The sequence below is a fragment of the Castor canadensis genome, chromosome 19 (assembly GCF_047511655.1).
Source record: "Castor canadensis chromosome 19, mCasCan1.hap1v2, whole genome shotgun sequence".
Classification (NCBI taxonomy): Eukaryota; Metazoa; Chordata; class Mammalia; order Rodentia; family Castoridae; genus Castor; species Castor canadensis.
Genome location: NC_133404.1, coordinates 2,310,402 through 2,337,122, shown reverse-complemented (window position 1 = coordinate 2,337,122; position 26,721 = coordinate 2,310,402). Strand labels below are relative to the sequence as shown.

Here is a 26,721-nt window from a genome sequence, read left to right as displayed (position 1 = left end):
ATCTCCAGAAGTTATGCATCTTAAAACTGAAACTTTGTATCTTCCCATCACAGTTTTTAATATATACAGACAGAAAGATATAGATGTATCACACACACACACACACACACACACACTTTCATATTCTAGCTCCTGAGATGGACTAGAAGCAATGGTGTCCCAGTAACTATGAGCATACTTAACATCAAAATCTTGGTTTCCAAATACCATTCTCCACGAACAAGAATTAGAACTCCTAGGATAAATGGCTGGGTCCAGGGCCAGGACTGAAAAAGTATAAGGCAAACCTGGAACATCTTGTGCCAGAGCAAGATAAGGACATATCCAAAGATGACAGGAGCCAGCTTGACAAAGCACAGAAATTCTGAGTATCAAACCAAATAATAATAGTAAAGGATTATAAACCTCTTTCTGCTGTTCTTGTATGTAAAAATTTTCTGTAAAAGGAGTTATGATTCCTGAGTGCTAAAAGTGTGATTCACTCTAGTAAATACAAATGCATTTTAACAGCTAGTTCACAGTTTACAAAGGCAGAACTCCAAAAATTAATGCCTTAGTGACAGAAAGAGAGGCAATGGGTGAGGCAAACATTCTCTTCCAAGAGTGCAATGAAGTGAGTCAGACTTAGATCTGTGTGTGCTTGTCCTCAATGTGCTAACGTGTAGTCAGTGGAGATGGGAGAACCACGCTGGGAAAGGAAAGCCTCTCACATCTAGGTCAGGCAGACAGATGGTTCTGTGAGTGGTGGAGGCTGGAAGTGGAACACATGCCTGCGCACACTGAAGGAAGTGGATGAAACAAGTGAGGGGGCTAGTGAATGTCTAGCTCTTGCATTAATATGAGCACAGAATGGAGGGAGACATAGGTCTTTTGAGTATTGACTGCTGTTTTCTTCCTGCCCAGCTTCCCTTTCTCTGGGAATGGAATACTTCTTTCCTGTAGTAAGTCCAATCCACACACTGTCCTAGAGGTTAGGGAACTTATGTCCTAGGGCTGAGCACTCTGTGTGCCCTGATGTCCTTGGCTGGGGACAACAGTTCCAGCTGGGCACCTGACCTGATTGAGGACCAACAGAATCCCCTGCAGTGGGAACTGCAGGTGCGTTTGAATCACCTGGGCAATTCTGACTCAGCGTCTGGGCTAGGGCTCAGGATTTGGGTCTTCTAGGAAGCTCCCTGTGATGCCAACACTGCTGGTCCAGGGACGTACTTTGAGCATTAGGCTCTCAGAACTGTCCTGCCGAAGCTTTCAGGGCTCATGTGCTCTTCCTGTAATGCTTCAGAGTGACAGACTGTGACTCACAGGCTGTTGGGTTTTCTACAAGCTGCAGGGTTTGTTTCTGTCACATGGGGCGCTGTGCATTGTCATTAGATTATACATTCACAGAAAACAAAAGCCACATGTTTAACTCCTGTCACTCTCCACGATGTCAAATTTGGTGTTTTACACAAAGAGATGCATTATACTTGTCCTTCAAAAACCATCTGCAAAACATAAATTTCTTAGGTGAAAGAGATGGAGAGGACATTTTAATGAAGGGGTAGAGGGTGTGAAGGAGATCAACTAGCAACACTGGTGAGGTAAAAGGAAAGCACTCTCCAGAAATCCTAAGAGTTGTGAAAAACTGGCAGTGCTCTTACAACCCCTGCAGCAGGCATTTTGGAGAATAATGAGCCCATAGCCCCAAAGTACAAAGGAGCAAGCTCCCAAAACAAACTCAAAGAAACAGTCAATCTTGCTAACAGGTTGATCCAGTGCTTCCCATGAAATTCTTAAACAAAAAACAATGGTTTTTAACTTGAGGCTCTACAACCAACTTTGTCAATTTCTTTTTTAGCCATAAGAATGAAGTTTTATGAGAAAATGGCCTAAACAGACATTTCTCAAACAAAAATATAAAATGGCCAACAGTTACATGAAGAAAATCATTAATGAAATGCAAATTAAGACCACAATGAGATACTACTGCATGCTTGTGAGGGTGGCTATTATTAAAAAGATAAGAGGTAGGTTATTTGCAAACATGTGGAGGAAAGGGAACCCTTGCACATGGGGAGGATGTAAATTAGAACAGCCATTATGGAAAACAGTATGGAACTGCTTCAAAATAATTAAAAATAGAACTACTACATGACCTGGCCATCCCATTTCTGAGCATCTATCCAAAGAAATTGAAGTGAGTGTACCAAAGAGATCTCTTCCCTCCCACATTCACTGTGGCACAATATATATTAGCCAAGATATGGAACCAACTTAAGCATTCATGGACAGATGAACGGATAAGGAAAATGTGGTACACATACACATATAATATGATTGAGTCTTCAAACAGAAGGAAAGTTTATTCTCTGTGACAACATGGATAAGCCAGGAGGACATAAAACCAGGCAAAGAAAGACAAATGCCACAAGATGTCACTTTTAAGTAGAATCTAAAAAAGTTGAAGTCATCGAAGCAAAATGGTCAGCAGGGCCTGGAGAGGGCAGGGCGGAGTGAAGGGTGATCGCAGAGATGTTGTTCAAAGGATCACAGATTCCAATTAGACAGGACGAGTGAGTGCAGGAGATGTAGTGTATAACATGGTGATTACATTTAATAAAAGTGTATTATATACTTGAAGATCGAGTGTAACTTTAAATGTTTTTGTCACAAGATGATCTGCATAAGAAGTAAAGTGAATTGTGACTCACTTACCCCACAACATGTGCAACCCTATGAACGTACACAGCTTCTACCAATTTCAAAGTGTTGAAAATCACAAGACAAAACAATGCCCAGAACCTATCTGACAAGTTTCAACTATCCTATGAAATATTTGGAAGTTTACACCTAAATCACTATGTTGCCTTTCTATGCATCCAGGATAAATAAGCCTCACTGTTTCCCTTCCCTTAGGGTAGGAATCCAGAAATATCCTCCTTATTTACAAAGAATCTCCACTCCTTTACTTTTGAGTAAGAAAGATTTTTTTTTGAAAGAGAAAATAACCCTCTTTTAACTAAGTCCAGTGCCCTTCAATATCAAGCAATCATTTTCCATCTTGATTAAGATAAGTTTCAGTACTGTATAAAATTCATCTGCAAAACTAAAAATGAATCAACCGCCACCCCGTACGCACATTCTTCGCTATAGTTTGGATCTTAAGTGTCCCCCAAAAGATCCTGTGTTGAAGGCTTAGTCCCCAAGGCAACAGTGTCAGAGGTGGAGCCTTTGAGAGGTGATTGGATTGTAACAGCTCTGACCTCATCAATGAATTAATACATTTATGGATTTATGACTTAATGGGTTATTGGGAGGTGGTGGAAACTTTAGAAGGTGGGGCCTTGTGGGAGGAAGTAGGCCATTGGGTGGGAGCCCCGAAGGTATATTTTGTCCCCCCACCATCCCTTACTTCCTGGCACCATGAGCTGAGCAGTTTTTCTTCACAATGTGCTTCCACCAGGATGTACTGACTCGCTGCAGGCCTACAGGCAATAGGGTCAAACAACCATCTGGAACTTCTGAAACTGGGAGCCAAAATAAATGCTTCCTCCTTTAAGTTGATGTCTTGCAGGTATTTTCTTTTTATGGTCATGGAAAGCTAGTTAACACATCTTTCTTAAAAGGAACACTCCCAAAAGAAGAAGTGATATATGTTATTGGAAAGACTGGGAGAGTCCTTCTGCACAGGAAATAATCCTCCATTCTCTTGGGCTCCTTTCCAGCCATCCAGGATCCAGGATTGGGGTGTTCTACTCATGCCCATTCCTCCCAGAGATGTTGCTCTTAGTTTTTTAATTCCTCTGCCAGTGAGAGTGTGATCAAATATTAATTCAAGCAAGATGTATTAGGAAGCTTGATTGTAGGCCCACATCTAAGATGCATTCTCTGTTTTAAGCTGCATCCATCTGATTCCTGTGTCATTTCAATCGATTCAAACAGAGTAGAAGAGGAAGGGTATAATTATCAATCATCCCATCAAACATCAAGTCAGCAGCTTTTAAAGACATATACAATCCTTATAAATTTATTCCTAAATAATTTAGCAAAGCTTTTTACATTACATGTATTTTTCCATCACAATTTTAAAAAGGCATATTTGAAAATGACATGAGTCTGCAGTTTCTGGTTTACTTAGTTCTTGCCTCAGTCTCATCAATAAAGATTAAAATGAAGTAAATCATAGTTTTTAAAGGCACTTGTACAGGGAAATAAATTAATAAGGACAGAAGCAGGGGAATTCCTGGACAAATGACACAAGTTACTCAGTTGAGCTTAGAAACTCTGAATGACAAATTGTGAGTCCATTTCTAAACTGTTCATTTTAATTATCAGGAGGGCTTCAGACAGAAAGGCCAAGCTACCCATTAAAGACTGGATTAAATCATTCGTTCTTACATGCAGGAATAATGTATTATTGACTTAAAGCACATTCATATTCTTTAAGAACAGGCAACCAAATGGCAAAACTTACATACAATAATGACAATTTGGAAATCTGGAAGACAGCAAATGCATTTCAGCCATCGGATTCACTCCCCCAATGTAAATAACACTAGAAAGTCACATTCATCTTAGCTTGTAGATCCTTTTGCACAGGATATGGAGAACAGTGGGGCCAAAAAGATAAAGAGGTCTCACTGTGTAGATGGGACAGAGGTCAGTTTGGGCTGCTGCAAGCACTGGAATATGGGTTGTGGGAGTGGAATGGGGGCAGTGTGCAGAGAAGGAGCTCCAGAACCCTGTGCTAGGTCTCGAGTATCTAGGTGAGTATCAGGAGGCACACCCATAGGAGAGACTCCTTAAAGCCTAGCAAGGTCTAATTACTGAGGGCTGTGAGGTGAACAACATCCATGAGCCACCTGGAGCTGGAGACAATGGACTTCCCACCAATAGAGGACAGAGGTCTCTCTGACCAACCAGATTATAGAGGTCCCAAAAGGTCATGTCCCAGGTGTTGGCTAGTCTATGCTGAAAAACAAAGTGACGATTTTCATGTTTCTGCATGGTAAAAATGTGTAAGAATAAGATGCTCTTTCTGGGCAAAGAAAACTGTTGGCAATAATGGCGCTGATAGGTTTTGGTTCTTACTGCAGCCTTAAGCTTCTGTTTTCCAGGGTCACAGTCCTGCCTCAAGTCTAGCTTGAATTCTCCTTCTGCCCCAACCTCCAATTGGCAGGAACCATAAGATCCTAACCAGTCAGATCATGCCAAGTCTCACTGAGGAGTATTTAAGCCTCTCTCTCTCTCTCTCCCTCTCTCTCCCTCTCTCTCTCTCTCTCTCTCTCTCTCTCTCTCTCTCGGCTCTCTCCTCCCTCTCCCACTTGGCAATAAAGAATCTCTGGGCCAGATCACTCCCCTCCACATGGTCACTTTGGGGCTTACATTTGTCTTACATTTGGTGTAAGACTCGGATGGGGGCTCCCCACTAATCCTGGTGGGACCCCGATTCCGACTCACCCCATGACCACCCTGAGGACGTGACTGGCCAGGACTCATCCTCCCGATCGCCCTTGCTTGCATCCAACACTGGACATCCTTTTGGTGAGTCCACATACCCTTCTTGGGCTCCCGGTCTCTCCCTTCAGTGTCTCTGGGGTTTGAACACCCCCCTTTTGGCTATCTCTGGGACTCAGACGGTACAGGGGAATTCCCTTCCCTCTGTTTGGCTTGGGTCTATTTTTGTCGTCGGTCTCGGAGACCGCCCATCTGCAAAGCCCGGCGCTGGGTGACCCACAGCCTCTGCGCCCCGGGGGCCCTACAAGCCACTTGAACGCAGTGACGACTGCTTCTCGTGCGCCTTGTACTGTTCTCAGGATATTTGAGCCACATGGGGATGCCCCATGACTCCATATATCCTTCCAACCAGCTCCCATCATGGGGGCCACCTCCTCATTGCCATCTGACTCCCCACTAAAATGCCTCCTCAATAATTTAGACACCTTGAGTCTGACCCCAGATATAAAACCAAAAAATTTGATCCGCTTTTGCACTCAAATCTGGCCCACTTATACTTTAGACAACCAAAGCCACTGGCCCCTTTTCGGGTCTTTAGATCCCAACCTTTTACGGGACATATAACTACTGTGAGCAATTGGGACGATGGGGACAGATCCCATTATGTTCAAGCCTTTTCATACCTCCGTCTAAATCCGGCTCTCTGACCTGGAACCCTCCCTCTGTACTTTCTGTTCCCCTGTGCAGATTCTATCAGCCTGTAAACCTGTTTCTAAATCAGCCAATTCCTCTCCCAAACCTCCTCCTTCCCCATGTAAGCAGACTTCTTGCACTGCTTACCATACCTATCTCCTCCTATCTTCCTGAAAAACTTTCCCCATCATGGAGTTAAGCAAGCCACTCCTTGCCAATTCTGGCCTCAAGGCGGTTCCAGCTCTGGGAGAGCTCATGCTCCCTTCCTGTGGGCTGAGACCAAGCCCCGGATTTATTTGGTGACCGGAGAGTGGAGGTTTCATTTCCTGAAAGCCTGCCAGTACCAATCAATGGGAGCAACCTGGAGGTACAGGTGATGGCTGATCCCTCAGGCCTGTGTCATGCCTCCAGGCTCTGCCTTCCCCTCCCTTACCTAAGATGTCAGCACACCTTTTCTGCCTCATCCATGGTCTCACCATGTGTCTTTGTCTCTGTCTGCCTTCCCCTCCCTGGGCTTACTGGGACCCTGCCTCCCATGAAGAACCTGTAGCATGGTACCTTATGACTTAAGTTATTCCAACTAGTTTGCCAGGCCTCTCGGTCTAAAGTAACTTTGAATCGGCTGCTTTACCAAACCACTTACAAAAAACTGCAGCTGCTATACTGATGCTGTAACTCTGCCCCCACAAGGGGAAGAGGGAAAGCGAACAGGTGCACCTGTGCACAGGATGCCGGCTTCTTGACACAGCAAAAATGCCTGCCATAGCTAAGAAAATCCATAGAGAGGACCCAGTACATACTGGGCCACCACTTCCCCTAGAATAAACGCACGCAGAATATGCAGGAAGCGGGGAGGGGTGACAGGCCACAGGGTCAGGCCTAGGCAGTCATGGTCATTTGTCCCAGGTGTTTGTGGAGGGAGTGGTGCCTTGCACAAGTCCTGCTCCTAGCCCCACCTCACAACTCAGGGCATCAGACCCAGCCCTTGTAAGCCAATTGTTAGCTCAAGGTTATAGTTCCAGAAATAACAAAATGTACATTACCGTGGTCTCTAAACTTCTCATTTAGAATTTTCTATACCTTTGGCCTCAGCATAAATTTTTCCCTCCAAATATTAACACTAGTTGTCCCGTATGGTGCTGGTATTGGCCTGAAATGCCCTCTGAATGCCCTTCTCTAACTTTACAAATGATTTCTTTGTTAAAAAGGTAGCCTTTATTAAAGAGGCTGCCTGCTGTTCGCTAAAAGACAGGATCCTAACGTTTTGTTCTTTCTAGATGGGACCTGCATCTTCCAGTCTTCTGGCTGGTAAATGTTGGAAGCTCTGTACTGAGGCCTGGCCTCACTATGCCTTGGGTGACCAAGAGAAGTGGCCTTCACAGGGTTCCTTAAATTACAATACCATACTCCAATTAGACCTTTTCTATAAAAGTAAAAAAGTAAACTGAGGTTCCCTATACAAATTTCTACCTTGTAAGCCACACTAATACTCAGAACCTCTTAACGAGTGCTTCCCTCTTCAACAGGCAATGGTAGGAAAGAGGGCAAGTTTTATGTCCCCTTCCAGTTATCAGATCTAAGGGAAATTTAAAAACATCTAAACAGCTGTACTGATGCCCAAATACATCCAAGCCTTTATCTCTGTGATCCAAACCTTTCAACTGACATGAAAGGATATTATGCTTCTACTAGACCAGACTCTTATCTCATTAGAGAAGCAATGGGTTCTGGCCAAGGCCACTCAGATTGGAAATGATTATATGGCTCAAGCAGTAGAGTGCAGCTTTACAAGCATAAAGTCCTGATTTCAAGCCCAGTACAGCCAAAGTAAAAAAAAAATAATAATAATAATATTTGGGGCTGAGGAAGTAGCTCAACGGGAGAATGTCTGCCCAGCATGTGCAAAGCCCTGGGTTCAATTCCCCAGCATTACTAAAAAAAAAAAAGGTAAAGAAGATAAGTGGCATTAATGTCACTTCAGCCATCTCATAGTAGAAAAACGTACTTTAACCTAGACCAGATCCCTCATTCTTCAAGCGAGGAAACTGAGGCCCAGAACAGTTCAGAGACTTGCTCTCCAGAGTGTCAGGTGTCAATGTAAAATAACAATTTTACTTTACAGCAACAACTTAAAAAAAAATCCTCTTACCTTTTTACAGCATCTTAAGGACGCTATCAGAAAGCATACCACGGTGGACTCAGAGTCACAGGGGAGAGAGGTTCTCCTCAAAGATAAATTTCTAACAGTCAGCCCCAGATATTCGTAAAAAACTCAGACTGTGGCTGAAGGGAAAAGTCATTGAGCCAAGTAACACAGCTAGCCATGTCTGTATTTACAGCTATGTCTGTATGTCCAGGACCTTACTAACAGGAGAGAAAAAGATAAGAGACACCATGGCCTCATTGCTGCTCTCAGAGAGGGCCCCACCTGACTGGGGCCTGTATCATGAACTTGCTACCATGGTGGACAAGAGGGGCACTTCTGCAGAGAATGCTTAAGAGGGGACAGCCTGGGAGACAGCCCCACCCCCAACCGGGACCCTGCCCTCTGCAAGGGTAACCACTGGAGGTCTAAGTGCCCCCATCACCAGATGGAAGGTGAGATGCCACCTCTTATGTATTGATGGGTCCCAGCCTCCTGGCCACACTCCACTTCTTGGCATCAATGTTGAGGAGCCATAATGGCAGAAAAACAAAAGGCCATTTTCCTCCTAGACAGTGCAGCCTGTTTCTCTGTTTTACCTTTTTCTCCTGGTCCCTGGTCCAATGACAAAAGTTATTGCTTGGGGCAAATCTGGCCAGCCCCTAGAGTGCTAGTTTACCTGGCCTCTGGCCTGCTCTTGGGGAGACCTTCTCTTCTGTCACTCTTTCCTCATAGTACCTAAAAATACAGTGTCCCTGATGGGATAGGATTTACTATCTCAATTAAAAGCTCAAATTCTCCCCCTAGGCAGCTCCCTTGCTGCTCCCTCCTTCAGGAACAAAGAAGATTCCACAGTGTGGACTGATGAGATGAGTATAGGGTGAGCCAGGACAGCCCTCCCTATTCAAATAAAACTCAAAAATCCCTCACAGTTTCCACACCTAAAACAATATCCCCTCAAGCCTGAGGGATGATGAGGCCTTATGTCTATTCCTAAAAACAATAAGGGCTACTAATTAGTTGCTCCAGCCCCTATAATAAATTTAAAATTCTTATAAAAGTTAATTTTAAAATACAAGTTACAAAGTAAACAACTGGAAAGGATATAGATAGGTAATAAATGCATTTTTTGAGAAGTTAAAGGAAAAAGGAATGGTTTTTTGGATGAGAAGGGATTTTGGAAAGAAGGGTTTGTCCTAAAGATTGTTTCAAATAGGAAGGATAAGGATAAACCATCAAAGGGTTTAGTATGTTGTATGAGGGTCTGAGTAAGTTTGAAAAGTGTATAATAAAAGCTTTGGTGTGTGATAAAGTTAAAGTTGAATATAATCTAAGAGTTGCCTAAAAGATTTTTAGGGTCATGTCAAACTAAAATCAAATCCTCTATGTCTATAAAATAACAAGGTTATCTTAATATTGTCCTGCTCTGAGTAACATCTACAAAAAACCATTACAGAGAAAGATTTAATCAAAGAAATTATTTGTGTTTTCTGCTGATCTTGTCAAGCTTTAAGTACTACTAAATCAGAGTTCATTTACATATTTGCTTATGCTTATGTGTCTTAAATGACCTCCTTGTAACAGTGTTATCTGAATATGGTACAAACATTTAAAAGGTTAAGGTGTCAATTTATATAAAATAAGGAGCTAAAGCTCTCTTTTATCCAAGAGTGTTACATTTAAATCCTGACAGCCCCTGCCTCCCACAGGTCACCTACCTAGGTGTGGCCATAAAGGGACAGACTCACTCCCTGAGTCATAAATGCATCAACCCAATCTTCCGTTTCCCAACCCCCATACCATAAGACAGCTTACAGCTTTCCTGGCAGTTATAGGATTTTGCAGAATTTAGATCCCTAGGCATGCAGTCCCTGAACAGACACATTTTATGCTCCTCCTAATATTCCTATTTGGGTCTCAGATAATGTATGGCCACCCATTTCTCTCTCTGTAGTTGGAGGACTCTTGAAATTGTCTAGGGAACAACATTTCACAGTGGTTCTCCTGGCCAATGCCCATCCTAATGCCTATGTTCTCGCTCTCCTATTCTTAAGCTTGCTCCCTTGTAGCATACTACATGTCTGCTATTGCTAATCAAAAATTTAACCAGTTGTACCTCCAGGGATACCAACCTCTTCAAAATGCGAGGATAGTTGGCTGATACCCACCATGCGGAGGTCAGAGGATTGGCTCGAGACTCTTTACGACCTATGGCTGCAAGGGACCTTCATCAGCTTCAGGGAAGAGGAAATCTTCATTTTCAGAGCCTGGGTGTACGCCATCATGAGACTCACTGCCCCGACACCATCTGCCAACTAACCCTTCCTTCCCCTACACCGCCCCTTGCCAGCTCGAAGAAGCCAGAGCGAACACAACGCCTCCCTTCCTTAACAAACAAAAAAGGGAGGAATGTTGGCAATAATGGTGCCGATAGGTTTTGGTTCTTACTGCACCCTTAAGCTTCTGTTTTCCAGGGTTATGGTCCTGCCTCAAGTCTAGCTTGAATTCTCTTTCTGCCCCAACCTCCAATCGGCATGAACCATAAGATCCTAACCAATCAGATCAAGCTGAGTCCCACTGAGGGGTATTTAAGCCCCTGCCCCTCTCTCTCTCTCTCTCTCTCTCTCTCTGTCTCTCTCTCGGCTCTCTCTCTCTCCCACCTGGCAATAAAGAATCTCTGGGCCAGATCACTCCTCTCCACATGGTCACTTTGGGGCCTACATTTGCCTTACAAAAACTACCAAGTGGATAGAAGGTGATTGATGGAATGTGTTTACATTCCAAAAGATAATAAAACCTGGAGCCATTTGTTCACACCCCAAAGGATAATCAGCCAAGAGGCCCTTCCCCATTTCTCCTCAGAGAGGGTATGTGTACATTAGGAATATAAGGTCTGTCTGTCTCTATCTTATATCCCTGCCTAAATCTCTTTCTCTTTCTTTACAGATTTGTAAACAGCTTCTATATAAGCTGTATGATTAATAATTTGGGGTTCCTCTTATGTGTGAGAGCACCCCCCCATACACGTAGATGACATCTGCCTTAGTCACATAACCAGCCCCAAGGGACAAATGGAGCGTCAGAAACCAATGCAAGACACTGCAGTAAGTGATCAGTCTGCTGCTGATTCAGAAATCTTGTGTTTTCTGTCAGGATAAAACAAGTATAGGTATAAAAATTTACTACTCTAAATTCTAGAATAAGTATCACTCTCGATTTTTCTCACTTGATATATAAAAGCAAAAAATTAGCCCCAACAGGGTCAACCTGATTCTCCAGTACGTTATCAAAACAGAATCAATACTTTTAAATTAAGACAACAAAACCCACCATCTCAACAATGCAACATCTACAAGGCCCTTAACACAATCAAAAATTGCCAGATGAGGAAGAGGTAGCAAACTGTAATTTATATGGAAGAGAGAGATGACATGGCTGTAAACCGCAGGCTAGGGCTTTCAAACAGCCATCTGATACAGGCATAATAAACAACACAAAGAGCACACTTTGCAATGATGGAGGCGCTCCTATCGTAGCATCAGATGATTCAGGAACTGCCTAAAGCAAAGTAAGAGCTTCTTTCCAAGAGAGAGCCTAAAAACACTTTCAAACATTCAAAAAGTATATCATTGCTATCTTAAACAACTGGAGACAGTTTCTGGTCTGGAAGATCCTGAAACAACTGTCAACAGCATGGAATCCAACTTAATTTGGTCACTTTGTCCTACGTTTAGTGATTTACTTCCCAAGGCACAGCCATGGTAAGTTAGCTACAAACTGAGTCCTCAGACAACTAAATAAGATAATCTGGTGAATAAGCTGTTAAGAATTATCTATGAATACTGAAAAAATCAGATTCAAAATCTGACTTTATCTATTCATTACTGAATAGTAATTGTGTGCCTACTGTATACCAGATGTGACCCATTACTGAATAGTAATTGTGTGTCTACTGTATACCAGATGTGACCCATTACTGAATAGTAATTGTGTGTCTACTGTATACCAGATGTGACCCATTACTGAATAGTAATTGTGTGTCTACTGTATACCAGATATGACCGATACTGTGATAAGTTGAAATGGCCTGATTAGAAACATAGAAAAGAGACATTATTGTACTATGTTGTAAAGACAGTAGAAAAAGTAAATAATTCTCTTTGCTTGGAGTTTGGGTCCCCAAACCTAGGAAATAACTCTCAAGTTTGATCATAAAGGATAAACCAAAGCTCCTCTAGCAGAACAAATTTGAAAGTCCTACAGACAGAAGTTTGTATCTGGGGTTTAACATGATTGACTTTGAACTTGTTCTTGAAACTAACTGCCTGATTTGTTCAGTCATTTCAATATTTTGCCCTTGGGATTGTTATTTCACACTCCTTCAAATCTTTTTTGGATTTGATCCTACAACAGAAGTGCACCGCACTTCTAGCACTGCAGAAGATGAAGTTGTTTTCCTGAGTTTATTTCTAAGTAAATTTTGGACCTAATCTGTCTACAGCTTCTATTTGCTTCTGAATATACCCTAAATTTCCTTGTATTTACAGAACAAAATAAAAAAGAATCACAAAATAGAAATTGGTCTCAATTTATTATACAACCACTTAGTATTTAATCATGAGTAATTTCAAGGTTCAAGACTTCACATTAATAAAATCCTAAAGGGCCTCTGGTACACCAACGCTTTAAAAACTGTTAAGTCAAGCCAGCATGGTGTATATATACACCTGTAACCTTACCACGTGGGAAGTACAGGCAGAAGGATCATGAGCTCAAGGCCAGCCTGGGCTACAAAGTGAGATTCTATCTCAAAATGAATTAAAGTGGAAATGCTAATTCATTGCCATGAATAGCTACCAGCCTCTCGACTATGTATGTGTGAAACCAGATGGACAAGGTGTGCAACAGACAGCTCTCAGGGCCTTTATTTAATTTTAGTTCAAGAAGCCTTCTTTTGAGGAAAAACACAGGCACACATAAATTACATTTACACTCATGAAAATGCAACTTTATAATTACAGGATAAATTTATAATTTCCAGATAAAGATATCTGGAAAATTTCTTGCAAGTTTGAAATTATTTATTTATTTACTTGTTAGTAGAGAAGAAACAGGAGGAGACACTGTCAAGTCACCTAATGACATCCACTGAAGACAGGCACTCTTTGAACTGAAACAATTACAATTTCAGTGTTCTGTGAGGAGAGCTGGAGCACACGGTGTCGTTCTCTACTTCAAAATGGTATAAATAAAATCCATGATGGCATTTCTATGCGTTTTTGTACTGACAGAATGACTATCAATGCTGATAGAAAGAAAGAGGATCATAAAGGCATATAATAATAACAGTAAAAAGAAACTGCTGTCCACTAGATTCTTGTGCCTTTCTCTCCTCCAAAGGCAAACAAAGGAACAAAACAAACACGACAGAGGCCCTCAGTTTCCTGCTCGCTTGTATATCTGTGCCCTTTCCTTTCTTTCTTTCTTTCTACTACTCTGTTTCCATGAACTCTGATTCTTCAATAAACTGAAAATCTGTCCTCAGAAAACAGTGCTGATGCTGACAGCTACAGCAGGCAAGAGGCTTGGAAACAGGAAAAGCCCAGGGGAGTGGAAGTACCACAAGGTCATGGAATTGACTTTCCAATATCCTAGAAAAGCTCTGACCTTCCTTTAGTAGCAGTCACCTGGCTTTCAGGTGCTCCCTAACAATACAACCTCAAAGCTCTATGTGAATGGCAATAATGTCAGTTCCCTTGCACCAGAAGGAAATTCCAATGTCTTCAACAAGACTGCCGGTTGTCAATAGTACATGGTGTTAACCTCCCATCTGCATAGTCAGTAAACTGTCTAGCGTGAGATCAATACACTTGAAAGTAACAGAAATAAAAACTCTTTTTGACTATAACACAAAACCAAAACAGTAGTCAAAAGTTAACCAATAACTAGCTGATTAAACTGCAATTCTTAATTTAGTGGAGGAAAAATAAGACCTCATATAAGAATGTAAAGTGTTATAGAGCACAATCATCTAACAAACAGATTGTCCTAAAAACAATGAAGGAATGAAATTGGTTCATTTTAAACAGTTTTCTATTTTAGAATAATTTCTACTTCTAATCTCTAAAAGGAAAAGCACTGTAATAAAGTAATATTGAAATAAGATATATAATGGTAAATCACATAAAAAACATTTTGGAAAGTTGTTTTAAATAAAATACATTTTGATCCAATAATTACATCAACCTGAGCATGATGAATTCATCTCACTCCAAGTCTATTTTCCTGATGTGGTAGAACAAATGAGTTGTGGATATGCCTTTCTATCTATTTTTTGTCTAAAAGAACTCAAAAGCAGGAGCTCAACTTCATGGTTAGACCTGCCTCACCATACCCAGAGCTCTGTTCACAACGCAAAACCTAAACAGCAATGGACAGGAAAAGATGCCCTCCTCTTCAGAAGATGTTTGCCACAGTTAGAAATGTGATTAAATGTTGGTAAGAAGGTAAGTCGGAGTCAGTCACTAAGTAAACGCCTCAGGAGTTTACTCATTAGGTAGACAAATGGGTACTGACAGTGAAATTTCTGTTCCAGTGTGTAATCATTTCTCAATTTAAAACTTCTTAGCAGGCAGTCAGAAAACACCTGTCAATAGTTTGATTTCCTCTGTTTTACTCAGTGAGAAGATCTGTGTGTTCTTGGCTATCTGTTAGGAATAAGGAAGCATTCTAACCCTGTGCCAGATAGGCGAACTAAGGAGAGAGAATTTTCCTCAAGCTCAAACAGCATAAATGCAACCTTGGATGAATAACCCCTCTCAACTATGGGAACTTTTCAAGTATCAACCTACACTCATGGCAAATATCAATACATTCAGAAGGCCAGTGCAAAGGTTTCCTCCTTAAAATACCAACTAGTACTAAATGACATAACTCAGGGCAGTCTGGGGTTCTTTGGTTTTCCTAAATAGAAACTGTATTTTTAAAAATTTATCAGCATACAGACTGACTACCAAAAGCTGATCTTAGCTTCAGAAAAAATGCAAGGAAAATGACTTACTGATAAAGGTAAATTATGAACAAATTTCAGTAAAATTTGGAAAACAGCCCAGAAGATAATCTTGCCCTGGATGGTGTTGAAGGAAAGCTTCTGGCTCAGCGACCTTTAGCCAGAATTATTATCAGAAGTCATTACAGACTTCAGAACAGCATTGCTTCCTGAAAAAACAAAATGGAAATCTAGTTTAAAAGTTCCAATGATGTCATAGAGAGAAAGCTGAGTCCAAACAGCATTGTCTTCCTAAGGGAAGGAAGGAGGAATGAGAGGTCCATTCTGACATGAAGGAGCAGTTCATCCCTGACATGGTTTAGAAATTCCAGTGCATGGTGATCATAAAAAGCAACACTACTTTTGTTGGTTTTATAAATGCCCTACAGACACCACAGTTCCTTATTGCTTGTTCCTTGGGGAGACCTACCACTGATACAACCCATTGAATAGTTTAGTTTCTATAGGTTTTTCTTCTATCTAGAAGTTCTGGGCAATATCCTTATTGACAAATAAACAAATTGGTATAGAAGCTGGACATGACTGCCAAGAGAACTTTCATTTCTTATGACTTTAAACCTCATAGGCCCTCACATACATTCAACATAGCCTAAATGAACCAGTAATGACATGAAAAGAGGACACACCAAGACAAGTTCTCGGGCTGCATGGGAAATCTCTCTATTTGAGAGGCTAAATTCTTCTTGTAACTTTTATGTATTAATACTATTCTTGCTAGGAGCACATACACACTGGATGCTGGAGAGGATGAGATGAGCAGTGGGGCATATTCTCTGCCTGTCAAGTTGACGGTCTGGAGGGGGGTGATAATCAAAGTACAATAATCTATGAAGACTGTAATAATCATGGAAATGCAGGAAGCCATAAAAGCAAGGTGCAAAACCCCACAATATTCTTTAAACTTTTAAACCTATCTCATAGTAAGAAACATTTAATTTTAACCCCAGTCACATCTCTATTGTAACACATGCACACAAGTGCATGACAGATACACCCATAAATAATTAAAAGTAGAAAACATTCCTAAAACCATATTTTCCCTTACAATGATATTTTCTTTTCTATTTTTATTTTCCTGGTCTTGAACCACTAAGTTGATTTTAGGGTCCTGCTATATGTTTTGACTTGAAGTTAGGAGAACACAGATCAGTGATGTTTTAAGTAAGCTGTATTACTTGCTAAAGCTATCAATTCCTGAGCCTAAAACTACTGAATTAGTTGGAAGGTTGGAAGGTTGGTTAGCATGTCATGCACATTAATGTTTGAGAACCCTGGATGCCACTTAACCTGAGAGGTACAGCTGACTGGGAGTTACTTAGACAGTCAAAAGGTAGAAAGATGTTATTGTAAAAGACCAAGACAGATACAAAGATGGAGCAGGGGACTGCATGAGGTGTTTAAGAGGGTCAGTGCAATGAGAGCCTAGGGTACTGTGGGAAGGCAATGGGGATGGGAAGGCTGGTATGGCTCACTCTGAAAGTTCCCTTCTAGTCTACTTCATGCTACCTCAAGAATAATACATGAGCATTCAGCCCTAGAAAAGAAGGAAATTCTGGCACATGTCACATCACAGAGGAACCCTGAGTATATCATATGAAGTGAAAAATGAAAACACAAAAAGACTGATCCTGTAGGACCTCACTCCTATGAGGTAGGTGCCTCAAGCAGTCAAAGTCACAGAGACAGAGCGTGTGATGTGGGTGTGGCTCCTCTGGGCTGGCAGAAATGGTAATGGAAAGAGGCTAAGGTGTCTAGAGTGCCAGTTTTGCAAGATGGAAAACAGCTCTGGAGACTGGGTGCAGAACAACATGAAGGGACTTTATGCCACTGAACATTTTAAAAATCATTGTGATGGTAAATTTCACATATGTGTCTTTTACACAATTGTAAAAAAAAAAGAATACATGAGACCAAGGATCCTAAATTGATATTGACCTTAACTAGTGCGTGACTCCTTTTCCCCTCAGCTCTAGAAACAAAAGCACCTGCTCTCTTCTAATCAAGCGCTAAAATTATGAGCTCCTTCTTCCTTTTGTTTAAAAAAAAAAAAAACCAAAAATCAGAACAAAACAACCTGCGGAAGCTCTCCACGATGGAGAGTGAGAGGAAATTGAAAGTGGAGAAGAATCGATCACAGTTCAGCTGTACATCAGGTAGCCGAGCTCTGGAGCCATCTTCCAGAAAGAAGACAAGACCCCTAGGTTTCAGCTGAGAATCACAGCCTGCTCCTGAAGGTGGCAAACATTTATCCCTAACATACATTTTTGTTTAAAAAGCTTTTCCCCTTTAGAAACAATTTTATGGGAAAATAAATAAATAATAAATAAAATAAAGATAAGATAAAAAGCTTTTCCTTGTGAAGGGTCAGGGAAATTTTTGCATAAAACTGCATCCTCCATTCTGATGAAGAGTGTCAATTGGGGCAACATCACTCAATGGCCCCCAGATCTGGCACTGAGTTGGGCATTAGAACCCTCCATGGAGTGTGAATAAAGCCCAGATCCCTGGCCTCACTCCAAATCTACAGGAGCAGATCACACAGCAGTAAACCAGGAACTTTCCAAGGATAGTTTTACCTGTAGCCTGTTTGGGGAAATCGTTCAAGGGAAGGGCAGTTACTAGTATGGCTGCCTGGTATCTGCTGCACCCTTTCAAAATCTCATGGAAGTAACTGAGCCTAAAGTATGAAAATATCCATAGCACTAATAGAAAACCAGGAAGAGTTGTGATAGTAAACAGGAGCACTACAGAATTTCTGAACAATATAAAGCAGATGTAATCAGCAAAACCGAAAGTGCTACAGAGCCTGGGATGGATAAGGTCATTACATGGTAAGGAAGTGTCATAGGAACAGTATCGGGATGTTCCCTCAATTGTAGGCAGCAAAGGTTGGAGTAGATGGGGGCCTACTGTCTAGGTCATTATTGAAGGGCTGGGTAACAATGTGACCTCTCATTCTTGGAGAGGCTGACTCCCCAATTGAAAACAGTTAAGAGAGAAGAAGGGCGGTGCTCCAGGTAGGTGCAGGTCCACCACACGCAAAAGGAGCTCCCATTCCTAGGAGGCAAGCTTCTTTCTTGTGTGTGCACCTCCTAAGGAAAGTCCAGGGACTGAGCAGACCCCTCCCCCACCTCCATCCTTTGCACACTGAGGTCCTGTACTCATAATTTGCATTCACAATTGTTTTTAAACTTGTTGAGGGTCATTGGGCAGATACTCCCTAAAGAAAACTGAGAGTTCCTACCATTGCCAAAGAAAAGAAATCCTAGATCTCCAATAAGACAGAAAGGCAGCTAGTATACTACAGGCAATGAGAAGAACGCGAGACGTCTATGGGAAAACTAATATTTCCATAGAGGAGAAAAATTAAGGGTATCTCCTTTGAAATAATGCCTTCTGCAAAGCTCACCATCTTGATACAATGGCTGTCTTTACAGTATCAGAAGATGGGGTTAACACTTAAGTAAGATGGAGGAAGAAATAAGTGTGAACAGAAAAATACACAAAAACTACATTGGTTTTTAAGAACCAGAAGCATAGAGCTTGAGTTCAAGAAGAGATATGCTCTGAACTCTTTATACTTAATTTTACCCTTTTATAATATCAAGTTCAAAGACAAGACCCAAAGTGCAACTGCAGAGCTGAGGGGCAGTCAGAAAGCCCAGTCAAACTGAGAGACTGGAGGGAAGTAGAAGCAAAGAGCTAGGAGGAAGGCTGAAGTCTGGCCATGTGCCTCAGTTCAGTTCTGAACCTTCTGCACTGACACTGAATAAGACGCTAGGAAGGGTGCTCTGCTTTAAATGTCTGGAAACAAAATACACACATTTATATATTCCAATATACTGTCTCTTAGCAGCCTGAATTCTAAGCAGAGACACTAAATCAGAAGGCAGTTATGGCCTAATTAGCATGCAGCTCAGAGACAAATACAGTCTGCTTTATCAAAATTGCTTAGTAGTTGTACAAATTGCAGATAATTTATGAAAGAAATTCTAATTCAACTGACTAGTGCAATGAATGTCAAACAAAAGACAACAGAATGGATGTTGAAATTTCCATGTGCAAATGTTTTACAGAAGAGCAACTCTCCAGTATGATAACATAAAAATCATATACTATACTAATTTCATCATTTTAGCATTAGAGGTAATATTAGACACAGAGCTCTGTCTTTCCACAAAGGACTTTGTTCTATCCTGTCATTTTCAAATTCGACATCTTTCATTTCATAAAATTTTCCTAGACATTTACGATCTCCGCTTAACACCCTGCGGTGCACACAATCAAATTCTTAGTAAGTGACAGGTCGGAGTCTCCCCTTACCTGGATATGTTGTTGAAGCTGAGGAACAGACGCTGGAGGGAGGGCAGATTGTCCACATCTTTCTAGAAGGAAACAGAGAGCAAAAACGGAACAGTTAAAAAGCCTGTGCTAATGCCTTCTTGCTCAGCTGTTGAAATGTCTAGCCATCTCTATTCCCACAGCCTTGCTACAGCCTGGGTTTGCTGGGCGTTGAGCTCCATTCTTCCCACTGCAGACTTATGGGAGGGTCAGTGCTCTGCAGAGCAGCCTGCAGCACTCGCTAGGTAAAAAAGCTAGGAGGAGAGCACAGCAGACACTGCAGCCAGCCTCTGAGCGTGCTTTTGGGAAAGACGCCAAAATGCTACTTCAGCATGTCCTGCAGCAGCACAAACACAGCAACATCAAACATTTGTTTAAAGTCACTTTTATAAGAAAGTCATTCAAAAGCTTTACATTTAAAATTTGTACCATTTGTCTTCCAAACAAAAGTAAGAATTTCAAAGCTATTGACCTCATTGTTCTCAAACCCTACGAAATAGACCACTCAGTTATAGAGAGACCACTCAATTATAGAGGAACCACTCACTCGCAATTCCCCCCAAACTTAAAGCATATCATAGTAAGTCACTGAAGGGCACAGCAAGGGCGATTCTCTCTGAGCACATATCAGAGGTTCCTATAGTGTCATCGAACACTTGTTCAGAGCATACTATTGCTGTTTAAATAGTTAGTTACCCGTAGCAGACATTCACGTTTTGACCCAAATGATTTTAAAAGTAACTACACAATAAGTACAAGCAAAAACTCCCTAATTTCATTAAGCAAAAACTCCCTAATTTCATTAAGCAAAATGTCGCAAACCTTCTGAAAAACATGACATTTATTAGAGTGACAGATCTTCAGAGGAAGCTCAGTAACTGAGAGGCTTCCGCCTCACTAACCATGAGCAAAGGTGAACAGCTGTGGCTTCGGCCTGGGCACCCAGAAGTGCCTCCTGTCTTAGAGGCTGAGACAGGAGAGACTCTGATTTTCTGAGTTCCAGTGCTCTGATCTTTAGAATACTACACAGAGCCACTCTCATATAAAATATCTTTAATTTTAAGGGCAGTGCCATTTATTGTAGTTCCCAGTTGTATGAGTTCAAATAATACAAATAGAAGTATATACACTTAACATATTCTTGTAAGCAATATTGAAACCTAATCAAAACTTGTTTTACCCTTTCCATAAGTCATTATCATTCTTCCTCCCGACTTTCATTCCCTTTCTAAAATTACTACTTCCAAGACCTCTCAGTAAGAGATTAGGGAAGTGCATGAAAATTAGAGACAGGCCCAGCTTCCCCCAAAATGCTGCATTTGTTATTTTTAAAAACTTGTTATAAAAGAAAATAGAAAAGTGACAGAATTATGACAGTGGGGTCTTAATGGTTGTTGGGAGAGCACAAGAAAAATGAAGCTGGCTTAGACCATCTCCTGTCTTCGTGTATACCATTCTCCAACTGTCTCTCAACTCCCCAGACCCTAAACAGTGAGACACGACAGGAATACAACTGCCCAAGATGAAAACACTACCCACGTATACCATTCGTTTGACGCCATCACTCTCAGGCTCACCCGACAAGTCTGGTCCACAGATATGAAGTAGTAATTTTTAGATCTTTTCATGGTCAAGGTGTAAGTCTGAAGAAAACAAGACAGCAGCCAAATTTTCCCTGGTGAGTGATGGGCTTTACATGTTGGTAAACTTCTGAATCACTTCTTTCATCTATCATGCTCTAGTTTTCCCCCAAATGGAGGAGGAGTGCAGAATGGTGATAGGATCAATTTTATTCCAGGACCCTATTGTGCTAAGGAAATGGCAGCTTTCTTATCTGTCTATGGAAGCATGAAGACATAGGCAAACTGGAAACCCTCTCTCTCTACGTTGTTGGTATCACTCATTGCTGGTGATACCCAACTGGAGAAACTCAGAGGCAGAGTGTGATCTCCTTTAATCCAGGTATCTTTTAAAAAATTAAATCATGTCTTTGATCTCTGGCATTCAGAGACTGTAGACACCTTTCAAGACATAATTTTTTGCTATTAAAATATAAACTCAAATTACATCAGGCTATATAATTTGTGAGAAAAGATTTTTAGGCTTATTTGGTAAAGTTACAATGTTTCATAATTATCTCCATCTCTGAAAAAGTTTTATCAGAAATCATTATTAAAATTTCAAAATCATTAACTGTCATTTCCTGATAGTTATAAAAATATTCACAACAAATTGAAAACTAAAGATGATATCTGATATTCCTAAATAACTAATTATATACATAGCTTTTCCAGAGGTTTTTTCTTTTCTTTTTTGGTGGTAGTACTTGGGTTTGAACTCAGGGACTCATGCTGCTAGGCAGGCACTCTATGACTTGAGCCACACCCAGCCCTGTTTTTCTAGAACTTTAAAAGGCAAAATAATTATCCATAATTAATTCTGTTCCAAATTTAATTTCTGTGAGAAAATAACTATTCTTTAATTTTTCTAGCAATTCTGAGATATACTTTTGTAATAAAATTCTAGCAGTACAATAGATAAAAAAATCTGTCATATTCATATTAATTATCTATGCATAAGTTATTTATTTAAAAAAGATTTCCTAAAAACTACTAGAAGATGGCTCCTCTAATAAGAGAGAGTAAACCAAAGATGGAAAATAGGTAAATCCGGGTAAGTAGCATTCACCAAACAAGACAGACAAAGGGAAATTCCAGAATGTGTCTATATGGCACCCCGCCTATATTAGAGACAGGACAGAGGCTCTAGGAAGATCAGCTCCAGGGGCAAATGAAACACATTACCTTATGCCTTTGCCCATCCAGAGAGGAATTTTACTGTACTGTTGGAGAGTTTGAAAATGAATTAGTGCTGGCTAAACTGAACCCTCAATTAGTGGGAAAAATGAGCTAGTTATCAATCATAGGGCAAACAAAAATTCAATACTATGGCCCAAGACTCATTTTGAAAACCTCACCTGGCTATGCCCACCAATTCTAATCTATTATATAACAAATTTGTCAATTTTAATTAAGCCCCTGTATTGAAAGTCCCACCCTAAACTAGAACCTCAAGAAATCTCAAAGATCCATAATCTGCCTTTGTCCTAAAAAACATGGCCAAGTCTAAAAGAGGCAGTGGGCTTTGTCAACAGGTTTTCTGGTGGAGGAGCCAGCATTCAATCTGCTTGTCCCAGAAAAATGATGATTATCTTGCAATCATTTTCCAAAAGGAGAAATGGAAGTAGGGATCATTTAGGAAAGCTAAATCCTTATCACACTTGCACTTTCTTATTAAGCATTAAACACTCCCAACAACTCTCTTCTGCAGGTAGTTTTCTCACAGGCAGAGAAACTATTACAAAATAGCCAGAATGTTAACATAAGTAAGATGAGAAAAAGAAGATGAACTAAAATGTTTATCTACAGGGGAATATTTATAAATCCTACTATTAATCGGCTCATTGTCTTAAATTATTGCACTTAACAAAACAATTCTGAAAATCCCATTCAAAATATTTTTGGATATTCGAAATCATTTTACATATTTTCAAACTATAACCCTTTTAAAATTTACTGAAATAAAATTGTTTACTACAGGATTGCTGGGAGGATTGTAATCATTTGCCCTCTAAGGAACACGCTCCTACTCTTTCCACTGCTTTCCACATTCCCAAGCTTTATAAAGGAGCTAAATGATTCAGCAAGCTGACTGTGGAGGGAACATCTATGACTCTAGCTATTTTTAGAGCAGCTTCCTACAGAGCAAGGAGGAAGAAGCAAGGTGAAGACACAAGGTTTGGGCATGTACCAAACAGGACAAATATGAGTACAATAAAATCACAGCTACTCTCATTTTTGTTACAAAGAGTTGGGATAAAAATACAGAGGGGTAATTATTTTAATTTTGACAAGATAAGTGAATTTATTGGCAAATTGCTGAACAAAAGTTCTGAAACAGAAAAAAGAAAAAAAGTGCCCATTTTCAAAAAAACATTTATTAAATTAATTCCAAAATAACTACTTGCTACAGTCATCACTTTGCAACACAGACACATGGTGTATGAGGAATAATATTTGTAAGGCATCATTTCAACAACTCCAATCACGCACTGAAATGCAAATGAAGAAAGTCCAACACCTAGCCCCCTTACCCAAGGGTCAGTATGATATTGCTTTGTGTATTTGTTTACCCTTTACCCGGCAGTTGACACAAGCCAACTCAGCTGCATCTTACTTTTCTGACCTGATTTTCTTCTACACACTGCTGCAATCTCTCAAATTAAAAAATAAAGAGGAACTAACAACCAGACAAGTAAGCAGACACTGATACGCCAACTCACTAAGGAGAGTCCCACTTGTAGTAATCCAGGGAAGCCAGGTTTAACAGCTAAGAGGAAAAGAATAACAAAGTAACAATAGACCCCCCTCCCTTGAATTTGTAGTTCAAATTGACATTACAAATACAATCTCAGAAAATCCCTGACAAATATTATCCCTGGTATTCATGCCTCTAAAACTGTCTGGAAAGACACAAACTCATCTTAGGTTTTGCAGCATTCTGACTGTTCCAAACTACTAACCTATAAAGGAAAAATTACCATGAATCAAGATTCAGTAGATATTTCAGACATCAAATGTAGAGCTGCCAAAAAATGAAGAGAATACAATAACTCAGTAAAAACTTGTTAGAGACAGGAAAGAAACAAAAACATAAGAAAAATAAGGCATCAGAAATAAAGAAACTTTCACACTTATGAAAAAATTGTTGCAAAGCTTCTAGAAACAAAAACTTATGGTTATTATTAAAAGGCCTTTGGTTAGACTGATTTAACAAGTGGAGGAGACATTGACTTTGAAGACAGAAGAACTAGAGAGCAATAAGAAAGCAGAAGTGGAGGGGAGAAATCAGAGTGATGGAAACACCATTCTAAAGAGAGATTAAGAACAAAGGGTAGAATATTGGTCCATACTATGTCTAATAGGGGCTTAATTAGTAGAAAGAAGAGGTGTACTATTTAAAAATATTGACACAGAATGTTCCCATAATTAATGAAAGATGTGAATATACAGACTCAGAAAACACAAATAGGTATGCTAACAAAATAATCATATTTAACAAATCAAAGATATTATTTTATAACTCAATTATACTGACTTAGAGAAAATAACAATGATTAACCTATACCAGAATAATCTATCATTAGAATTTTTACTTTATTATTACTGAAAGGACTCTTTTAGATTTACTTAACCATGTATTTACCAAATATCATTCTTACGCATAGAAAAAGAAAATTATACAAAATAAACGCAGTCAACTTTCAAAGCATCTGTACTTACTATAATGCCAGAGGAGGGTGGTTTTAGCATAATGGTAGACAAATAGATGGAACAGAATAGAGGGTCCAGACCCATCTGATTACCACTTCATTTTGACAAACACACCAATTCGATTTAATGTGAAAATTAAGACCTTTTCATGACAGATGACCGAGGAAATAGATTAGGTATCTGTATGGAGGAAAATGAGCATGATTCCCACCTCTCAGCATATCAGCTATGACTGGAGATGGATCTTAGACCTAAACAGAAGGATAAAACTATAAACCTTCTGGAAGGAAACATAAGAGAACACAGTCATGGGCTAGGCACTTTGGTGCGCATCTGTTATCCCAGCTATGCAGGAGGCATAGATGGGGGGATCAAAGTCTGAGGCTAGCCCAGGGCAACAAGCGTGAGACCCTATCTGAAAAACATTTAAAGCAAAAAGGGCCAGGGCATGGCTCCAGTGGTACAGCACTTACCTAGCAAGCAGATGGCTCTGTTAAAAAAAAGAATATAGTGATAACATTGGGATAGGCAAAGATTTTCCCAACAGAACACAAAAGATAGTGATGACAAAAGAAAACAAACTGATAAGCTACTTCATTGAATTTAAAGCTTCTATATGTCATAAACACTGTTTAAAAAGTAAAAAGCCACGCCATGGACAAAATATATTCAAATATATATCAAGCAAAGGATGTGAATCTAGAATTATGGAAAAACAAGCCAATTAAAAAAAAATTGTCAATAGACTTGAACTGATACTCCATAAAAAGTAGCAAGATGCTTAAAAAGATGGTCAACATTGTAAGTCATCAAGAAATGCACATTAAAACCACAATGAGAATTTTCAGAAGTGCTAAAACTATGAAGACTTATGGTATCAACTGCTTCTGATGAATTTACTTTCTAACAAATTTAGCATCTAATAAATTTAGATAGTTCGGATCAGTTTAGACATCTGCTTTGCCTATGGCTCAGAAGTGTCACCCCCTACATATTTACCTAGAGAAATGAGGGTTATGACCAGTAAAATAAACGCATAAGTAAAAGACTATGGGGAAACTCACAGCAGCTTTATTTGTATAAGCACAAAACTAGAAATAGCCTACATGTCTGTGAACAAAAAAATGAATACCAATTTTTACCTTCATATTTCTACAACTCAATACAACTCAGCAATTAAAAAACTGATACACACAACAAAACAGATGACTACAATAATATATTGAGTACATAAAAGAGTGACTATGCTTTGCAGACAGTCCTGTTGCCACAGTTGTTTCGGCTGATTGATGCATACACAATGGTATATAATGCACATCAAAGTGTGCGCAATAGGCTACACCATCTAGGCTTATGGAGACTCTATGAGGTTCACATAATGCCAAAACCATCTAAGGATGCTTTCCCAGAATGCATTCCCATTGTTATGCAGTGCCTAGCTGTATATACTTTAGATAAAGTACAAAAACAGCTAAAATTAATCCACAGAAACAGAAGTGAGAATACCTCTAAGACAGGGGAAGTAGTGAGTGGGAACAGGAACAAGGGACTAACTTTCTGGGATGACAGAAATGCTTAATGCACCTTGAGCTGGGTGGGGGCTACATGGAAATACTCACCGAAAATCAGTAAATTGATTAGTTAATATTGTACATTTTCTTGTATCTAAGTTATACCTCAATAAAGTATGGAAGAAGAGTCTGCAT

The 26,721-nt window shown here is 40.1% G+C and overlaps 1 protein-coding gene across 7 annotated transcripts in view; it reads right to left on the bottom strand.

The window, feature by feature from the left end:
• Lrrc49 (leucine rich repeat containing 49) overlaps positions 1-26,721 on the bottom strand; it is a 126,168-nt gene that overhangs the window by 74,313 nt on the left and 25,134 nt on the right. For all 7 annotated transcript variants that reach the window (XM_074061912.1, XM_074061913.1, XM_074061916.1 and 4 more), the window contains one exon: positions 19,665-19,726. In XM_074061912.1, the coding sequence (XP_073918013.1) occupies positions 19,665-19,726 (62 nt within the window). The remainder of the gene's footprint in view (positions 1-19,664; positions 19,727-26,721) is intronic.